The sequence below is a fragment of the Halichoerus grypus genome, chromosome 7 (genome assembly GCF_964656455.1).
Source record: "Halichoerus grypus chromosome 7, mHalGry1.hap1.1, whole genome shotgun sequence".
NCBI lineage: Eukaryota > Metazoa > Chordata > Mammalia > Carnivora > Phocidae > Halichoerus > Halichoerus grypus.
This window is the reverse complement of record NC_135718.1, coordinates 51,336,172-51,355,204: the sequence shown is the minus strand read 5'-3', so window position 1 is coordinate 51,355,204 and position 19,033 is coordinate 51,336,172. Positions and strand designations below refer to the sequence as shown.

At 33.9% G+C, this 19,033-nt stretch overlaps 1 protein-coding gene across 4 annotated transcripts in view; it reads left to right on the top strand.

Moving 5' to 3' along the window:
• Positions 1-19,033, top strand: part of ADK (adenosine kinase) — a 507,004-nt gene that overhangs the window by 336,380 nt on the left and 151,591 nt on the right. For 3 of the 4 annotated variants that reach the window (XM_036073060.2, XM_036073057.2, XM_036073059.2), the window contains exon 7: positions 6,390-6,560. The exons of the other annotated variant lie outside the window; for it this stretch is intronic. In XM_036073060.2, the coding sequence (XP_035928953.1) occupies positions 6,390-6,560 (171 nt within the window). The remainder of the gene's footprint in view (positions 1-6,389; positions 6,561-19,033) is intronic. 4 annotated transcript variants of the gene reach the window in all.

Genomic DNA, 19,033 nt, shown 5'->3' with positions numbered 1-19,033 from the left:
ACTATTTGGTGGTTGTATTTGTTTTTTGGCTTCTCATTTATTCATTCTTTCAACCTCATTCTCTGACAAGTGTTACTATGGCACCTTCATCGTGCTATGGAAAACAGACTGAATACATTCTTTAGAACAGACAACAGTGGTATGTCTTCAGACACAGCATCTGAAACTCTCAGCCCTCTCATCATTGGTAGTCTAGGTTTGGGAGCACTCTTTGGTTGGCAAAATATTTTTCTGTTACCACACTTCCTTCTTAATTTTCTCTTTTGCTGTTGTGACTAGTGATTTAGGTTTACCAAAGTCACCAGTCTCATATTTAGTTTTTTCCTTTTTTCTGCCATCTACTTGAAGAAGCAAAATAGACTTACATCCCAGCTGTTTCTCTGATGACTCTTGTTTATTGAATTAAGCTTCTCACCATTTATAAACATCTCTTGTTTGTGTAGAGATTTACTTCAAGTAACAAAATATTTTGTCTTTTAAATAATTTTTATCAGAAGAGAATTGAATGGCATCACCAAAATTTGAAAAATTAAAAAAAATTAAAATTATCCATAATTTTTCTACTCACATTTAACCATTTTAATCTGGGTGTATTCTCTTCCATTTTTTTCCTTTTGATTTAGTGTAGTTTTTAACCATATTTTGTGCACACTATTTGTATGCTTTATGTTTCATTTAACATTTATGTGGTGTAAACATTTTCCACTTTTCCACTTAGTTTTCATAATCATAATTTTTCCATAATCATAATCTTAAAAATTTTCAAAGTATCCTCTAGAGCAGCAGTTTCCAATGAAAATATGTCACATATAGTTGAAAATTTTCTAGTAGCCACATTGAAAAAGTAAAAAGAAACAGGTAAAATTAATGTTAATAATGTATTTTGTTTATCTTAATATTAACTAAAATATTTTTCATTTCAACATGTAATTATATAAAATTATTATATTCTTGACATTCTTTTGTTCATACTAAGCCTTTAAAATTGCTGTCTATCTTAAATTTACAGCAATCAGTTCAGTCACTAAATTGTCAATGATCAAAATGAAATGTAGACCTATCAAAACAATAAAATTATGTTTAGCAGCTTCTATTTCTAAATTTAAATAAATTAAATTAAAATCAAGTTCCACAGTCGCACTAGCCACATTGCACGTGCTCATTAGCTACATGTCTTCTTACATTTAAATTAAAATTAAATAAAATTTGACATTCAGATCTTCAGTTGAACTAGTAACATTTTTTTTAACTAGCCACATTTTTAATTATCAACAGCCAGGTTTAGAGTGGAAAAATAGAAAGAATATGCCAATTCTTTCTTGACTATTTCTTTTTCAATCATTAAGTATTTACACTGTTTCCAGATTTTCAGTAAAATAGTGTACTGATATGTTCATGAATTAATATTTTCCCATATTTTAGATTATTTCCTTAAAGTAGACTCTCAAAAATAGAATTATTGGGTCAAAGAGTATGAATTTGTTTGTGGTTCCTCATGTGTATTTTCAAATTATTTTCTGAGAAAGTGTCAGTTGCACTCCCACTGGCAGTATTAATATATTAATTTCACCAACCTTTCTTCATCACTGAAGAACATTTCTTCACCATGTTGTTTCTTTAATTGCTAGAAAGGAATACTTGTCTATATATTTATTTACCAGTATATTTCTTTTTTGCTTTTAATGGAATGCATTTTCATGTTCTTGGCTCATTTATCTATTGGTGTCCTCATGTTTGTTTAATTCTTAATCTATTTTTAAAACTCTTTATAGACTAAAGATATTAACACTGTGTCATATTTACTGTAGACGTTTTTCCTGGTCTTTTGTTTGCTTTTATTTTTATACTTCCAAAAATCCCTAAAATTTACAAAGTATATGAGCACGTGTGCACACACACACACCTCTATTCTTTAGGTAATTGTTAATGGAAATAATAAAAAGAATTTGTGCTCTTAGCTAAGGACAATTAAAAAGAACACCAAATGATTTTCCTGAATTAAAGTATATACTGGTAAAGAGCAAGAAGAGCAATTCCTTTCCTTATCTTTTAGTATATTAAACAGTTTAATCTCTTACATCCTTCTGTGTAGCAATTAAACTACACCAAGAGGGGCGCCTGGGTGGCTCAATTGGTTAAGCGGCTGCATTGGCTCAGCTCATGAACCCCCATGGTCTGGGATCAAGCCCACATGGGGCTCCCTGCTCAGCAGGAAGCCTGCTTCTCCCTCTCCCCCTGCTTGTGCTCACTCTCTCTCTCTCTCTCTCTCTTTCTGTCCAATAAATAAATAAATAAATCTTTTAAAAAAATTAAACTACACCAAGAAATACTTAGAGTAGGTGGATGACAAATTTATGTACAGTTGATTCTGGAAGAACACAGGGGTTAGGGATGCCAACACTCTGCACAGTCAAAAAATGTGCGTATTAACTTTTGACTCACCCAAAACTTAACTACTGATAGTAGTTAACTACTGTTGACCAGAAGCCTTACCGATAACATCAACAGTCTATTAAAAACATATTATAATAAAGTAAGCTAGAGAAAAGAAAATGTTATTAAGAAAATTATAAGGAAGAGAAAATACATTTATAGGACTGTACTATATTTATCCAAAAAAATCCATGCGTAAGTGGACCCGTGCAGTTCAAACACATGTATTTGAGATTTCTAAGTATTAAGTCTGGCGATGCAAAAATGGTTCTTTTGCCCTGCCTTATTCTTTCCCCATTCCTCCTATTCCTACCTTTTTATTCTGTTTTGTTTACCATTTTAATGGATAAAATTGTCTTGCCTCACTCTCAATACTGATTAATATTATCAGATCTCTTAAGTGTTAGAATCTGCTTTGCCTTCTGGTGCTCATAGGGACAAAGAGTAATAGGATTAACTGTTATATAGACTGAAACCCCTAATCAGAAAAATCACAAGAGTTTGTTGATTATATAGAGTATTTTTCTAATCTATAGCCATATAAACTATTGCCCTGTTTTTATTGCAAACCTGACACTTGAAAAAAATTTTTATAATGGCACTGTTTTTATTTTTCATGATAATACAGTCTAGAACGTGTCGCCTAGCAAAGGATATAAATCTAGGAAGAAAAGTTATGGTTGGCATCAATTTTAAGTCTTTGCACTATAACGGAACACAAATCCTAAATTGTTTAAATACTAAATATTTACTTAAAGTAAAACAAGAGACTATTCAAAAATGGAATTAATTTAAATTGTGAATCTCCCTCATTTAAAAGCTGATAGTTTTTTATATATTCTTTATAAAATTGACAAAATGGAAGTTATATTGTCCACATCACAATACTCTTGTGTTGCATTTTAAAGTAAAACACATATATACACATTTGGAATGAGGCCAAATTTGGACTCCAGGGGCATACTGTTCAGTACCTTAAATTACAATCAGATGTATTTTAGCACAGATCAAATTTTCAGTCCAAAGTTGGTGAGAAGCCTAATTATTTGACCAGGTTACTATTTGTGTAGACCATTCTGTGGCTGTCTGTGGTTAATCCACAGCTGGCAGAATGCTAGCTCTGGGAGGTTTTTATTTCATGCTGGAACAGTTTGGGGAGAGATGGGAGGGGGGTTAGCTTTAAACGCTCCTCATTAAATGAAAGACTAAAAAGCAAGTACATACATATTACTATGGAGACAAGATGCTATATAAACTGTTCATTTTAATTCTCCAAGTGACAAAAATAGCAAAGGAAACAGCTTGGATGTTCATAGTTTGCAAGTGACATGGTAGTTGGTTAAAAAGGTAAGGTGAAAACATTTAAAAAATAACGTCACCTAAGACTAACACTTGTTACCTTTTAGAACAGTTGAATATTGGTAAAGAATAAATGGATTGGGGTTTTTAAATAATGAGAAAATATTATGTTATTATAATAAGGAAACATTTTTATTAGAATTTCATTAGCAATACTTTAAAGTAATAAGAAACAATTATACTGGAAAATTCTTAATATCAGAGTTTATAAGGGCAATAAACCCTTCAAATCCAAGTATACATGACTCCTACCTCAAAGTTAATTTTTTAATATTCTTTTAATATTCAATTTGAAAGTAATAGAAAAAAATTTTTTTCTTTTTAAACTTTTTAAAGTTTACATGATGGAAGTGGTTAGTCCCTCAGTTGTAGTTGAATATTTCAGTACCCCTTTTGTAATTTTAAAAGAAGTTTCCTTTAGGGGCGCCTGGGTGGCTCAGTCGTTCAGCGTCTGCCTTTGGCTCAGGTCATGATCCCAGGGTCCTGGGATCAAGCCCCGCATCGGGCTCCCTGCTCCGCGGGAAGCCTGCGTCTCCCTCTCCCACTCCCCGTGCTTGTGTTCCCTCTCTCGCTGTGTCTCTCTCTGTCAAATAAATAAATAAAATTTAAAAAAAAAAGAAGTTTCCTTTACATTTTCATGGTTATTTCTTCCGTTTATAAGTTTACCTCTTCTTTCCTTCTGGTTCCCACTGCCCTAACTTCTCTGGTTCCTTGTTCTTTCTAATCCTCCTCCTTATCTTGCTTCTTCATTCCTCTCTTTCTCCAGTAGATCCTTCTTGTTAAAGATCAAAAATGCTCCAACTTAACGCTGTTCTTAAAAACAACTCTCCCACTCCTCTCCCCCCAGTAAAATATCTTTCTTCTCTTTTCTTTTCAATTACCTATTCAAACGAGGGGCATTATCTCTAGTCATTTGAATCTAAGCTCCATCACATATAAACTGTATGACCTGGGGGGACATTATTTCACATGCCTATTTTCCCTTTTTTTATTCATAAAAATGAGAATAACAGTCTCTACCTCAGGTTTGATACAAGGAAAAAAACGATAATAATTGATAATAATATACATAAAGCTTTTAGTGTAGTGCCTGGAACACAATAATTGCTCAGTAAATCAGTAAATTTCAGATGAGTCTATTATTTTTCATTGATAAATCTTCCAAAATAATTTATAATTTTTACCCCTACTTTCTCACCATTCTTTAACAGCTGACTTTTTTTTTTACCTTTATCCCATAAGTACTTTCTCTTAATCATCAAATCCAGTGGCTTTTGCTCATCCTTTCTTTCTCTATCCATTGATAGCATTCAATACCTTTAAGTATCTTCTTAAAAATTTTCCTTGTTGGATTTCTCTGTCATCATTTACTGTCCTTATTTGCCTTCCTCTCGTACTCTCCTTTACGTTTTTCTTTTCTGCTTTTGACTGTTGTTGAATTGTTGCTATCCAGATTAACTTTCCTTTAAATTTTCACACAAGCTTGTTATTCCTTTCTTTCAAGGAAATCTTCATTACCCATCATCTGTCCCCACCCCACCCTCACTCCTCACCTGCCCCATTCAAGGCCTTTTGCATTCTTGACTCCCCTGGCCTTTCTGACTTTATCTTCTGTTGCTCTTTGTGTATTCCTTCACTGTCTTGTGCAACATTCAAATCAATTTCCTTTGTAAGCATCCATGTCTTTGCTTACGCTTTTATCTAAAAGGTATAAATCTATTTTAAAAATGCTTTTATTAATGTTTAAAATGTAGATAAATAGCATTTTAAAACACAGCTTTCCTGACATAAAATTTTAACTAAAATATTTTTCTATTATCACTGAATTATTTTCTCATTATGTGGAATTTTCAACTCAGGATCTTCCTAAAAAATTCATTTTAGGCATAAGTTAACAAGCTATGATTTTAGGAAACTGATTTCATTTCTAAACTAATTTCATTTTTTAATAAATAGTATGTCATTTATAAGAATCCAAACTGTTTATAAGAAGCTAAAATGATCCAGTCTGCCTTCATTACTATTTCTGTAATTTAAATATAATTATTGTCTCAAATAAGACCTTTGAAATATTTTTTCTTATGTGGATTCCCAGAATTCTTTCAGTGTTGAGTATACAGATCTAATATGAAGTAAGTAATGTGTTATACTCTGACATAAGGGCACACACTAAGCATATTGTACTCAATGATAGGTTTTTCTTCTAATCGAATGCTGCTGCTTTCTGCCTTGCATTTTTTTTATTTATTTATTTATTTATTTATTTATTTTAAGATTTTATTTATTTATTTGACAGAGAGAGACACAGCAAGAGAGGGAACACAAGCAGGGGGAGTAGGGGAGGGGGAAGCAGGCTTCCCACTGAGCAGGGAGCCCAATGTGGGGCTCTATCCCAGGACCCTGGGATCATGACCTGAGCCGAAGGCAGATGCTTAACGACTGAGCCACCCAGGCGCCCTGCCTTGAATTTTATAATTGTATTTTAAAGTTTGTGTTATATAGACGTTTGTATTTTTTATAGGTGTCTTTTATTCTGACCGAGAATGACTCTGTGGAGATGGCATTTTTAATTTCCCCTCCTTTTTTTCTTTATCCAGGGCTTTTTCCTTACAGTTTCCCCAGAGTCGGTATTAAAAGTGGCTAAACATGCTTCTGAAAACAACAGAGTTTTCACTTTGAATTTGTCTGCACCATTTATTAGTCAGTTCTACAAGGAATCATTGATGAAAGTTATGCCTTATATTGACATACTTTTTGGAAATGAGACGGTGAGTTACTTTTTAAAAAAATAAGTGTCTGGTCTTTTTCTGTTTTTTTGGTTTGTGTATAAGTTTAGAGATTAAAAACTGAAATAGTTGCATAAATATATTGAAAATTACACAACAAAACTGCCTCAGTTTGGACCCCTCTAATTCAGTATTTTTAGAATTCAGTATATACTAGTTTTCTTTCACAGTAAAAAATTGGTCTTTTAAAAGGTTAGATTATTGAGGTTTATAATTTATGTATAATAAAATTAACTCTTTTTAATGTACATTTCTGTGAACTTTTGCAAATGCATACATGACATGTAGCCATGACCACGATCAAGATAAAAATCATTTCTGTCACCCCTTTCAATCAACCCTTCCCCTTATCCTGATCCCTTCACATCAACTGACTTTTCTTCTGACCAGTTAAATAATGTTTCCCCTGAAATTTTCATGGATTAAGGTAAGGGGCATTTGGTCTAAAATTAATGTTTTATGAATTTAACTATTTATTCAAAGTGTGAGTCTAAATTATGAGTAAAGGTTGGTATATTATAATTTGTATTAAATTTTTTATTAATATCATTTTTGCTAATACTTGTATGTTGTATTTGAAGGTGATAAAATGGGTTTTTTTTAAAAACTTTCACAGCTTTTCCTTTTTACCAAGATTATACTTTCTTTTATTCTAAATTAGTGGAAAATAATTTTTTTGCTCACATAGTATTTATAGCTTCTGTTTAACCTGTAGACTTTAAACATCCATGAACCAGAAAAAAAAAGAGACCTTCAGTATATCTTCTTGTGACCTGGGCAGTATCACTTAACTTTCATGAATCTCAGGGTCTTTATGTGTAAAGTGAACATGTTGTACTAACTATCCCAGAAATCGATTTTGATTTGAATTACATCATTGTAACAGTTTGATTATATTCACTGATTTTGTATCCAAATAAGATAACTGTGTTGTCTGTATAGAATAACATAAATTTGACCTCGACATAATTTATGAGATCACCTTGGTGATTTGTAGAAATAATATGGTATGAATGTCTTCAAAGACACTTTGAAGGAAATGCTACATTCCTGATGATTTATAAACTGACATAATGGCAAGAAATAGTGGTAATGACCTTGAACTACTGAGTATCTGCTGGAAGTCTCATTTGATTAAAATCTACATTTCACATTTCCTTTATTGCTAGTTTTATTTTCTGAAGGAAAAAGGAAGTAACTAGGAAAAGTGCTAATCTGCCCTTTTAAAATAACATGAAAGAATTGGTCATCAGTATGGTGGCCTGAGAATCCTTGGGAGAAATTGATATTTGAACTCAGAGTTCTTTGTAGTCAGGAAAGATCAAACTGGCAGTACCTAAATATATGCTCTGTACTTTAAAAAGACAAATTTTTAAAACTTTTAAAAAGATAAATATCATTCCAAAGAAGGACTTTAGAATTAGAGGTAACTTGAGAGGATTGAATACCATCAAAAATTCAATTCTGACTTTATAATATCAAATGACCATAATTAGGAAGAAAACGGGGAGGAGCCTTAGAAACACAACATTGCAGAGCACACAGAGAATTCTTTAATTAGAGTTCCCATTTGGGCGTGTGCGTGGCTCAGTCGGTTAAGCATCCGACTCTTCGATTTGGCTCAGGTCATGGTCTCAGAGTCATGAGATCGAGCCCCACATGGGGCTCCACGCTCAGTACAGTCTGCTAGAGATTCTTTCTCTCCCTCCGCCCCTCTTCCCACTTGTGTGTACACACATGCTCTCTCTCAAATTTTAAAAATCTAAAAAAAAAAAAAAAAAGCTCACATCTGTTAAACACATGTAAAAAAAAAAGATGGAAAGCATTTATAGAACCAGAGAATAATGCTAAAAGTTTGGCATAGATTTAGAAGAATAGAAAAAAATAGAGGCACAGATTATTAGGTCTGCAGAAAATGCTGATGATACCAAAATGGTCTTCACTTAAAAAAAAAAAAACCTCCAAATGCACAGCAAGAACAAGAAAAAATAATTGGACTTCATCAAAATTAAAAACTTTTGTGCATCAAAGGACACTATCAAAAAGTAAAGCCTAGGGGCTCCTGGGTGGCTCAGTCAGTTAAGCGTCTGCCTTGGGCTGGGGTCATGATCCCAGGGTCCTGGGATTGAGCCCCACATCTGCCTCCCTGCTGGGCGGGGAAGCCTGCTTCTCCCTCTCCCTCTGCCTGCCGCTCCCCCTGCTTGTGCTATCTCCCTCTTAAATAAATAAATAAATGAATCTTAAAAAAAAAAAAGTAAAGCCTAAAGCCAGCAGAAGGAAGGAAATAATAAAGGTTAGAACAGAAGTAAATGATATAGAGGCTAAAAAAAAAACAATAGAACAGATCAGGAGCTGGTTCTTTGAAAAAATAATAAAATTGATAAACCTCAACGCAGGCTTATCAAAAGAAAAGAGAAAGGACCCAAATAAATAAAATCACAAATGAGAGAGGAAAAATAACAGCTGACACCACAGAAATACAAACAATTAGAATATGATGAAAAACTATATGCCAACAAATTTAACAACCTGGAAGAAATGGATAAATTCCTAGAAACATATAAACTACCAAAACTGAAACAGGAAGAAATAGAAAACTTAAACAGACCCATAACAAGCAAGGAAACTGAATCAGTAATCAAAAGACTCCCTGGGGGGGAAACTGGACGGGGAGATGAACCATGAAAGACTATGGACTCTGAGAAACAAACTGAGGGTTCTAGAGGGGAGGGGGGGTGGGGGGATGGGTTAGCCTGGTGATAGGTATTAAAGAGGGCATGTACTGGGGCGCCTGGGTGGCTCAGTTGGTTAAGCGACTGCCTTCGGCTCAGGTCATGATCCCGGAGTCCTGGGATCGAGTCCCACATCGGGCTCCCGGCTCAGCGGGGAGCCTGCTTCTCCCTCTGACCCTATCCCCTCTCATGCTGTTTCTCTCTCTCTGTCAAATAAATAAATAAACAAAATCTTTAAAAAAAAAAAAGAGGGCATGTACTGAATGGAGCACCTGGTGTTATATGCAAACAATGAATCATGGAACACTGTATCTAAAACTAATGATGTAATGTATGGGGATTAACATAACAATAAAAAAATTTAAAAAAAAATTAATGATGTATGGTGATTAACATAACATAATAAAATAAAATTAAAAAAAAAAACCTCCCAACAAACAAAAGTCGAGAACCAGATGGCTTCAAAGGCAAATTTTACTAAACATTTAAAGAAAAGTTAAGGGGTGCCTGAGTGGCTTGTGGGTTAAATGTCTGCATTCAGCTCAAGTCATGATCCCTGGGTCCTGGGATCAAGCCCCACTTCAGGCTCCCTGCTCTGTGGAGAGTCTGCTTCTCCCTCTCCCTCTGCGTCTCTGCTCATTCTTTCTCTCTCTCTCTCTCTGTCAAATAAATAAATAAAATCTTAAAAAAATAAAGTTAATAAAAAGCTAATACCTATTCTTCTCAAAATATTCCAAAAAATAGAAAAGGAAGAAAAACTTCCAAATTCATTCTATGAGGCCACTATGAAGTTGTTGAATCACTATAAGGCACATCTGAAATTAATATTACATTGTATGTTAACTAACTGGAATTTAAATAAAACTTAAAAAAAACAAAGTGAAAGCGCATGGAGTGAGAGGAAATATTTGCAAATGATATATCTGGTAAGGGATTAACATCTAGAATATATATCTCAACAAGGAAACAACCCAATTCATAAATTGTCGAAGGACTTAAACATTTCTCCAAAGAAGATATATAAATGGCTAATAAGCACATGAAAAAATGCTTACCATCACTAGTTATTACTGAAATGCATTAAAAAACCAAAATGAGATACCACTTGATATACTTGATACACATTATTTTCAAAAATGTGGAGGGGAAAAAAAGTATTGCCAAGGAGGTGGAGAAGTTGAAACCCTTTTGCATTGGCGATTGGAATGTGAAATGGTGCTCCTGCTGTGGAAAACAATTTGGTGGTTCCTCAAAATGTCAAACATAAAATTATTACCATATGATCCAGTAGTTCTCCTAATTGGTATATATCCAAAAGTCCTGAAAGCAGGGACTCAAATACTTGCACACCAATATTTATGGCAGCAGTATTTCCAATAGCCAAATGAATAGATAAAATTTGGTATATACATAAAATGGAATATTATTCTGCCTTAAAAAGAAATGAAACCCTGATACATAATGCAACATGAATGAATTTTGCAAACATTATGTTAACTGAAATAAGCCATACACAACTACTGGATTTTCCTATAAGCACTCCACTTTTTTTTATTATTATTATGTTATGTTAGTCATCATTAGTTTTTGATGTAGTGGTCCACGATCCATTGTTGTCATATAACACCCAGTGCTCCATGCAAAATGTGCCCTCCTTAATACCCATCACCGGGCTAACCCATCCCCCAACCCCCCTCCCCTCTAAAACCCTCAGTTTGTTTCTGAGAGTCCATAGTCTCTCATGGTTCATCTGTCCCTCCGATTTCCCCCTCTTCATTTTTCCCTTCCTTCTCCTAGTGTCCTCCATGCTATTCCTTATGTTCCACAAATAAGTGAAACCATATGATAATTGACTTTCTCTGCTTGACTTATTTCACTTAGCATAATCTCCTCCAGTCCCATCCATGTTGATGTAAAAGTTGGGTATTCATCCTTTCTGATGGCTGAGTAATATTCCATCGTATGTATGGACCACATCTTCTTTATCCATTCATCTGTTGAAGGGCACCTCGGCTCTTTCCACAGTTTGGCTTTCAGGACTCCACTTACATGAGGTGCCTAGAATAGTCAAATTCATAGAGACAGACAGTAGAATAGTGGTTACCAGGCACCGCAGGAAAGGGGGAATTGGGAGTTATGCTTAATGGGTACAGAGCTTCTATGGATAACAAAAAAGGTCTGGAAATGGATAATGGTGATGGTTGCACAACATTATGAATGTACTTAATGTCACTGAATTGAACACTTAAAATGGTAAAATTTTGTCTTATATATATTTTGCCACATTTTTGAAATGATTTATTCTACAAACCAGTAAAGTTAGACTAGGACTTACAGAATAGTAGAGATATTATGCTATTATAATCTATATATAGTATAGAAAATTAAAGGAATCGTTTTTCCCTACCTAGAAGAGGAAGTTGTAAAATTACAAGCTACAAGTCATGTCAGGATAGCTTTTTACTTTGTTGGTGTAATTACTATTCATTTGAATTCATTTCAGTAGATATGTAGTGCCTATTATAGGAGACCAATAAACAATGGATGTATAGTATATTTGAGACCATCTGTCATAATATGGATTATAGGATAGTAAATATTGGATACAGGGCAATTATTTGGTATTTTGTTGAACCAGTCTCAAAATTTCTGCTGATAAATAGTTTTCTAGTGATGTGCCTCAGTGTTTATTCTGAGCTTTGCTCAGCGATCAGTGATTCAGATAAAGCTGTATTTGCAGATAATGCAAATGCAGAGAATGCAAATAATGCAATACTTTAACAAATATCAAGTAAGTTGAATGTCAAAATGAAGCTTTTGAAAACTTTAATAGACTGGAAATATCAGTTGAGTGATGAAATTTAATAAGGATAAATGTAAATGAGTCCATATTGATTATAAAAAAGCAAGTGTGGCTTTGTTTTATTTCTTTAATCTCATCTCTCATTGTTCTCCTTGAATACTTTAGTAATCATAAACTATCTTTTAAGTCTCCAGGAGAAAAAGGGACATTATATTTCTAAAATGCAATGAAGTATAAAATATTCCTCAGAGAATACATATAGGATTGTTTTATCTTTCTTTCTCCCCCTCACCCCCAAAACAACAATCAAATCTGTGCTTATTGGGGCACCTGGTGGCTCAATCGGTTAAGCATCTGCCTTTGGCTCAGGTCATGATCCCAGATCCTGGGATCTCAGGCCCTATGTCGGGCTGCCTGCTCAGTGGGGTGTCTGCATTTCCTCTCCCTCTGCCTCTCCCCCCACCCCAGTTTGCGCTCTTGCACATGCGTGCACTCTCTCCCTATCTCAAATAAATAAAATCTTTAAAAAAAAAAAAATCTGTGCTTACCATAAATTTTCAAAATGTCAACAGTTAGCCAAAACAAAACAAACTTGGCTCTTATTTTCTACCTGATACCACCTTCCCTTTCTCAGAAGGCTGTATACTACTAATGATGCTTTAAAGCTTTCCTGATAACCTTAATATTAAAAATTTAAAAATGCCTTGTCCACCAAGGTTCTCTCTTCACATTGATCCTTGTGAGACAAAGAATGAATGATGTGATCCCTATGATTACCTCAGCTTATTGCTTGGAGAGAATTTCCAGGCCACAGCACAAAGAGGGTGGGGGGACCCTCTTGGTGTAGTCTCTTTTGAACTGAGGAGATGGAGCTAAAAATTCAGGAAATCTAACAGCTGGACACCTAGAGTACCAGAAAGAAAAGAGCTGCATAGACAGAGAACGCAGATTTGCAGAGTCCCACCCAAGTCTTCAGTTGAGAACTAATCGGTGCATATTTGTCAGGAAACTAGTGAAGGCTGAGAACCACCTGAAAAGATTAGAGGGAATAATCCTCAGAGTGCTTGTAGAACCTATAATCATTCTTGTTCTGTGAGCCAGAGTAAATAACCTCATAATTCATGGGGCTCCAGATAGAGTACTCAGAACACTAATGGGGCAAATTAGACTAGAGTAGAAGATACTGTGGTTCCTCTCCTAACAATATTATTCCAATATAATTGACAGCCTGTATGTAATGGACAAATTCCTTGAAAAACATACAGTACCAAAGCACACTCAAGAAGAAATAGAAATAGGGCTATTCAGGTTACCTATTAAAGAAATTGAATTTTTAGTTAAAACCTTTCCCACAAAGAAAACCCAGATTTGCAGTGTGTTGCTGCTGTGTTGAATTCTGGCACAAATTTAAGGAAGAAATAATAACAGTTCAATATAAACTATCCCAAACTATTGAAGAAAAAATAGTACCAAAAATCAAACAAAGAATTAAAAGCTACAGACCAATATCCCTCATAAAAACAGATGCAAAATTCTTAAGATAATTTTGGCAAATCAAGCCCAACAATATATAGAAAAGATAATCATCATGACCAGGAATGCAGAAATCAATCAATATAATCCACTTTAATAAAACTAAGAAGAAAACATGATCATCTGAATAGAGATGGAGAAAACATTTGATGAAATCCAACATCCTTTCCTGATAAAAGCCTTCAGAATACTAATAGAAGAAAACTTCTTCAGTCCAACAAAGGATATTCACAAATAATGTACAGCCAGCATCATACTTGGTGATGAAAGACTGAACATTTTCCTTATAAGATCAGAAACAAAACAAAACTCTCAACTTCTGTTCAACATTGTACAGTGCTAGTAAGGCATGAAAAACATCCAGATTAGAAAGAAGTAAAGTTATGTCTATTATCAAATACCATTATTGGGTTTTTTTAGTCTATAAAATCTGCAAAAAGCTATTACGACTAAAAGGGAGTTTAGCAAGGTTGTGGGATACAAGATAAACATACAAAAACCAATTGTATTTCTCTATATTAACAGCAAACACTTGGAAATTGATATTTAAAAATACTATTTCTGGGGCGCCTGGGTGGCTCAGTCAGTTAAGCATCCAGCTCTTGATTTCAGCTCAGGTCATGATCTCAGGGTCATGGGCTAGAGCCCCGCATCAGGCTCCATGCTCAGCAGGGAATCTGCTTGGGATTTTCTCTCTCCTGGAGAGAAATAAATAAATAACAATTACTTAATTAATTAACTTTTTATAATACTATTTCTGATACCAGGGCACCTGGCTGGCTCAGTTGGAGGAGTGTGCTACTCTTGATCTCAGGGTTGTGAGTTCGAGCCCCATGTGGGGTGTAGAGATTACTTAAATAAAACTTTAAAAAATAAATAAAAAATTAAAATGTTATTTCTGATATCATAAAAATGTATGACATATTTGGAATAAATCTGAGAAAAGATATGCAAAGTTTGTATATACTAAACACTACAAAACATTGTTGAGAAAACTTAAAGAATTAAATGGAAAGAAATAGCATATTCATGGATCTTTAAGACTATCGTTAAGTGTCAGTTCTCAAATTTGTGTATGGATCCAACATAATTTAATCAAAATCCCAGCAGTTTTTTTCGGTAGAAGTCATCAGACTTATTCCAAAATTCATATGGAAAATTCTGGACTAGAATAGCCAGGCCAACTTTGGAAAAAAAAAAAAAATCAGGGGCGCCTGGGTGGCTCAGTCGTTAAGCGTCTGCCTTCGGCTCAGGTCATGATCCCAGGGTCCTGGGATCGAGCCCCGCATTGGGCTCCCTGCTCGGTGGGAAGCCTGCTTCTCCCTCTCCCACTCCCCCTGCTTGTGTTCCCGCTCTCGCTACCTCTCTCTCTCTGTCAAATAAATAAATAAAATCTTTAAAAAAAAAAAAAAATCAGAGGACCTATAATATTACATGGTTTCAAGACTTACTAAAGCTACAGTAATCAGTACAATGTGGCATTGGCCTAAAGTTAGACAAATAGGTCAGGGAACAGAAGGGATAGTCCATAAATAGACCCATAATTGATTTTTCAACAGTTTTAGAGGTCATTCCATGGGGAATAGTCTTTTTAACAAATCATGCTGTAGCAATTGAATACCCATATCCAAAAAAGCAAACCTCAGTCCATACAACTGTATAGCTCTTCAAGTGTCCAAAATTAAAAAGTGTGACCATACCAAATATTGGCAAAATATAGAGCTAGAACTGTCATATCCAGCTGGTGAGAATGTAAAATAGTACAAATGCTTTGAAAAATAGTTTTCCAGTTTCTTAGAAAGTTACGTATACACCCACCGTATGACCTTGCTATTCCACTCATAGGTATTTACCCAAGAGAAATGAAAGCATATGTTCATATAAAGACATACACAAATGCTCATAGCAGTTTTATTTGTAATACCCAATGTCTGGAAAGAATCCAAATATCTATCAAGGGGTGACTGGATAAACAAATTGTTACATATCCATATAGTAGAATATTACTCAACTATAAAAGAAGTGAACTATTTATACATGCACCTACATGGATGAATCTTAGAATATATATGCTGAGTGAAAGATGAGATGCCAGGCAAAAGTACACTCTGTACGATTCTATTTAAATTAAATTCTAGAAAATTCAAACTAACCTATAGTGACAGAGAGTAGATCCATGGTTGCCTAGGGATAGAGATGTACTGTGAGGCAAAGATCCAAATGGACTTTAGGAAAATGTTGGAAGTAATGGATATGTTCCTTATCTTGAATGTGGTTATGGTTTCAGGACTTGATTCATGTGTCAACACCTATCTACTTACTTTTAATTTGTGCAGATTATTATATGACAATTATATCTCAAAAATTATATCTCAAAATTTTTAAAATATATGTACTGTGTGATTCCATTTATAGAAGTTTAAAAGTAGGAAAAATTAATCGAGTCACTAAAATAAAAAGTTCCAAAGAACCAGTGTCAAATAAATAAGTACCAATTTATTTTTTTGTTGTTGACCCTGTATCAAATTTGTTATTTCTGTGAAAGATTTCCTTATATTTCAATGGTATTATCAAGCCATTGATAGTCTTCTATGTTATTATCAAGTGCTTTGATAGTCTTGGGTTTTAATCTTACAGACTATTATAAATTATCATACCCCACCATTGAGTAATGCTTTAAAGTTACAAATGTTTTCCACAAAAACCATTATTTAGGGGTGCCTGGGTTTGTCAGTCAGTTAAGTTCTGCCTTAGGCTCAGGTCATGATCCTGGGGTCCTGGGATAGAGCCCTGTGTCAGGCTCCCTGCTCAGGGGGGAGTCTGCTTCTCCCTCTACTCCCTCCCCAGTTTGTGCTCTTGTGCACTCATGTTCTCTCTGTCTCTCACAAATAAATAAATAAATAAAATCTTAAAAAAACATCATTTAATATACACAACCTGTGGCTGGTTTTCTAATGCATATAAAGTTTCAACTTTACTCAGAGAAAGTATTCAGTTTTTGTTAAGTGGTATTGGTAGTGTTATTAGGAATGATCTTATTCCTCTCTTAATTAAGTTTTACTTAACTAGCTTGCTTAGATAACACGCACACCTCATTCCCTTGATAAAACATAACTAGTAGTTACAGGTAGATGAGGGAGAACTTGTGGATATTAGACTATTCTCTGGTATACCACCTTACTTCTCTTCCCACAGTGTTCTTTGTTTACCAAGAGTCAATTTATTTGTTCCTAAACCTTTTTAATGCAGTTTGTCTTCATTATTAATTATTTAGTTATTATATAATCTGATAAAATGTGATTACAAATAGAATGAGGATTTGATTAATGAATTAAGTTGGGGTACAAAATTCAATAAAGATAAATTGCTTTCAAAAGTTGCTCTTGAATTAGATGTGGGCATGAAAATTATAAAATATTAAAAGAAGTGAAAAGCTGTAAATATCTACACTCAGGAGTAGCTTTATAAATGTCTACAAGCTTTCACTCTGCTTTAAAGAAACTGAAACTGGAAATCAGAAACTATGAATTATGGATTTGGTTCTATAAGAAAGATTCTAGAATACCAGGCAGCAGACACAAACTCAAAGTTTTGACACTACTTTAAATATTAGCAAATGATATATATTTATAAATTAATAAAATGCATAGATTTTTCCTTATTTTAATCTACTTACTGATTTATTAGTCAACTATTCCTTTAAGTTATTTCTTAGAGCTTAAAATGTTTTTTAAAAACCTAAGGATTAATTTTCTTACATATTCTAATATTCGGTAACATTGACCAATTTTATTCTAAATCAGCAAAGTCCTTGTTCTGAAATCTAAAATAAAATGCCTACCATATTTAATTTTAGATAGTTATTCTTTTTTCATTGTTAGTATACCTTTCAAGCCAAGTTTTTCCCACTTCTCATCCTCACTATTTCTTTTATCTGATTTGCCCACAGAAAATATTCTTCTCCAGGGAATATCTGAAAATATTTGGTTGGGCAAATCCAGATACAAAGTAGAAGTGTCCACAGGAATACCATTGCTGCATTAATGTGATAAAAACAAAGTATAAATATTTTGTGATATAATTTACTTTTTTTCTTTTCTTTCATTGTGGTAAAAAATAACACAACAGAAAATTTACCATTTTTAAGTGTACAATTCAGTAGCATTAAATACACCCACAATGTTGTGCAGCCATCATCACTATCCATTTCCAGAACCCTTCATCATCTCAAGCAGAAGTTATGTACATATTAAACAATAACTCCCCACATCTCTGATAACCACTATTCTGTTGTCTCTCTATGAATTTGCCTATTCTAGGTTCCTCATTTAAGTAGGATCACACAATAGTTGTCTGTTTATGTGTGTCATTTCACCTTAACTTAATGTTTTCAGTGTTAATCCATGTAACATGTATCAGACTTTTGTCTTTGTTTATTCAGTCATCTATTAATAGACATTCAATTTGTTTTTGCCTCTCGGTTTTTGTGAATCATGCTGCTCTGAACACTGCTGGATAAGCATCTGTTGGAGTACCTCCTTTCAGGACTTTTAGGTATTTACCTAAAAGAGGAATTGCCAGATTGTATGATAGTAATTCTATGTTTAACTGTTTGAGGAACCACCAAATTCTTTTCCACAGCAGCTGCACTATTTCTATTCCCACCAGCAAAGCATTGTAGTTCCAATTTCTCTGTATCCTTCCTAACACTTATAATTTTCCCCTTTTTTTGACAGTAGCATTCCTAATGGATGTGAAGTAACATCTCTTTGTGATTTTGATTTGTGTGGTTTACTTTTAACTGAGATTTAGAAATGCATAGAAACAAATTTCTCTGTTACCTCAAAACTTTTTGGTGCCCTGTTACGTTGCATTTTGTACTTTGAAACTGCACACCTGAATTTAACAATTTCTTGTTAAGGTAGTTTTGAAACTACTCTAGTATAGAGCTTCATTAAATGTTATATTGTATTTTTAATTTTTTTGATATTGTCAAAGTTTAAAATATTTCTCTTAAGCAACAAACATTTGTTAGCTGGAATCACGTGTAATCAGCTTAATAAAGAACTTTCTACATGCAGTTAATTATATCCATTGATGCCTGCTAATGAAAGCTGCTTTGTAGTCATTATCTAGCAATACATGACTAAAGAACTTGATTATTCTTCTTGTTTTTCATTTTTATTAAATTAAGAAGTTTTTTTGAATAGTGTCATTTTGCAAATGGTTCTTAAGAGTAATACCTTTCAAGGTTCCATAATCACTAGATAATTAACCTGCCAGGATTAAGTACACTCAACTTTGCCTCAGGATGCTTAACTCTCAAATAAGGTCAATTATCTCATGATAATAACTGCTTTGTCAAGAATTACCACTTAATTCCACAG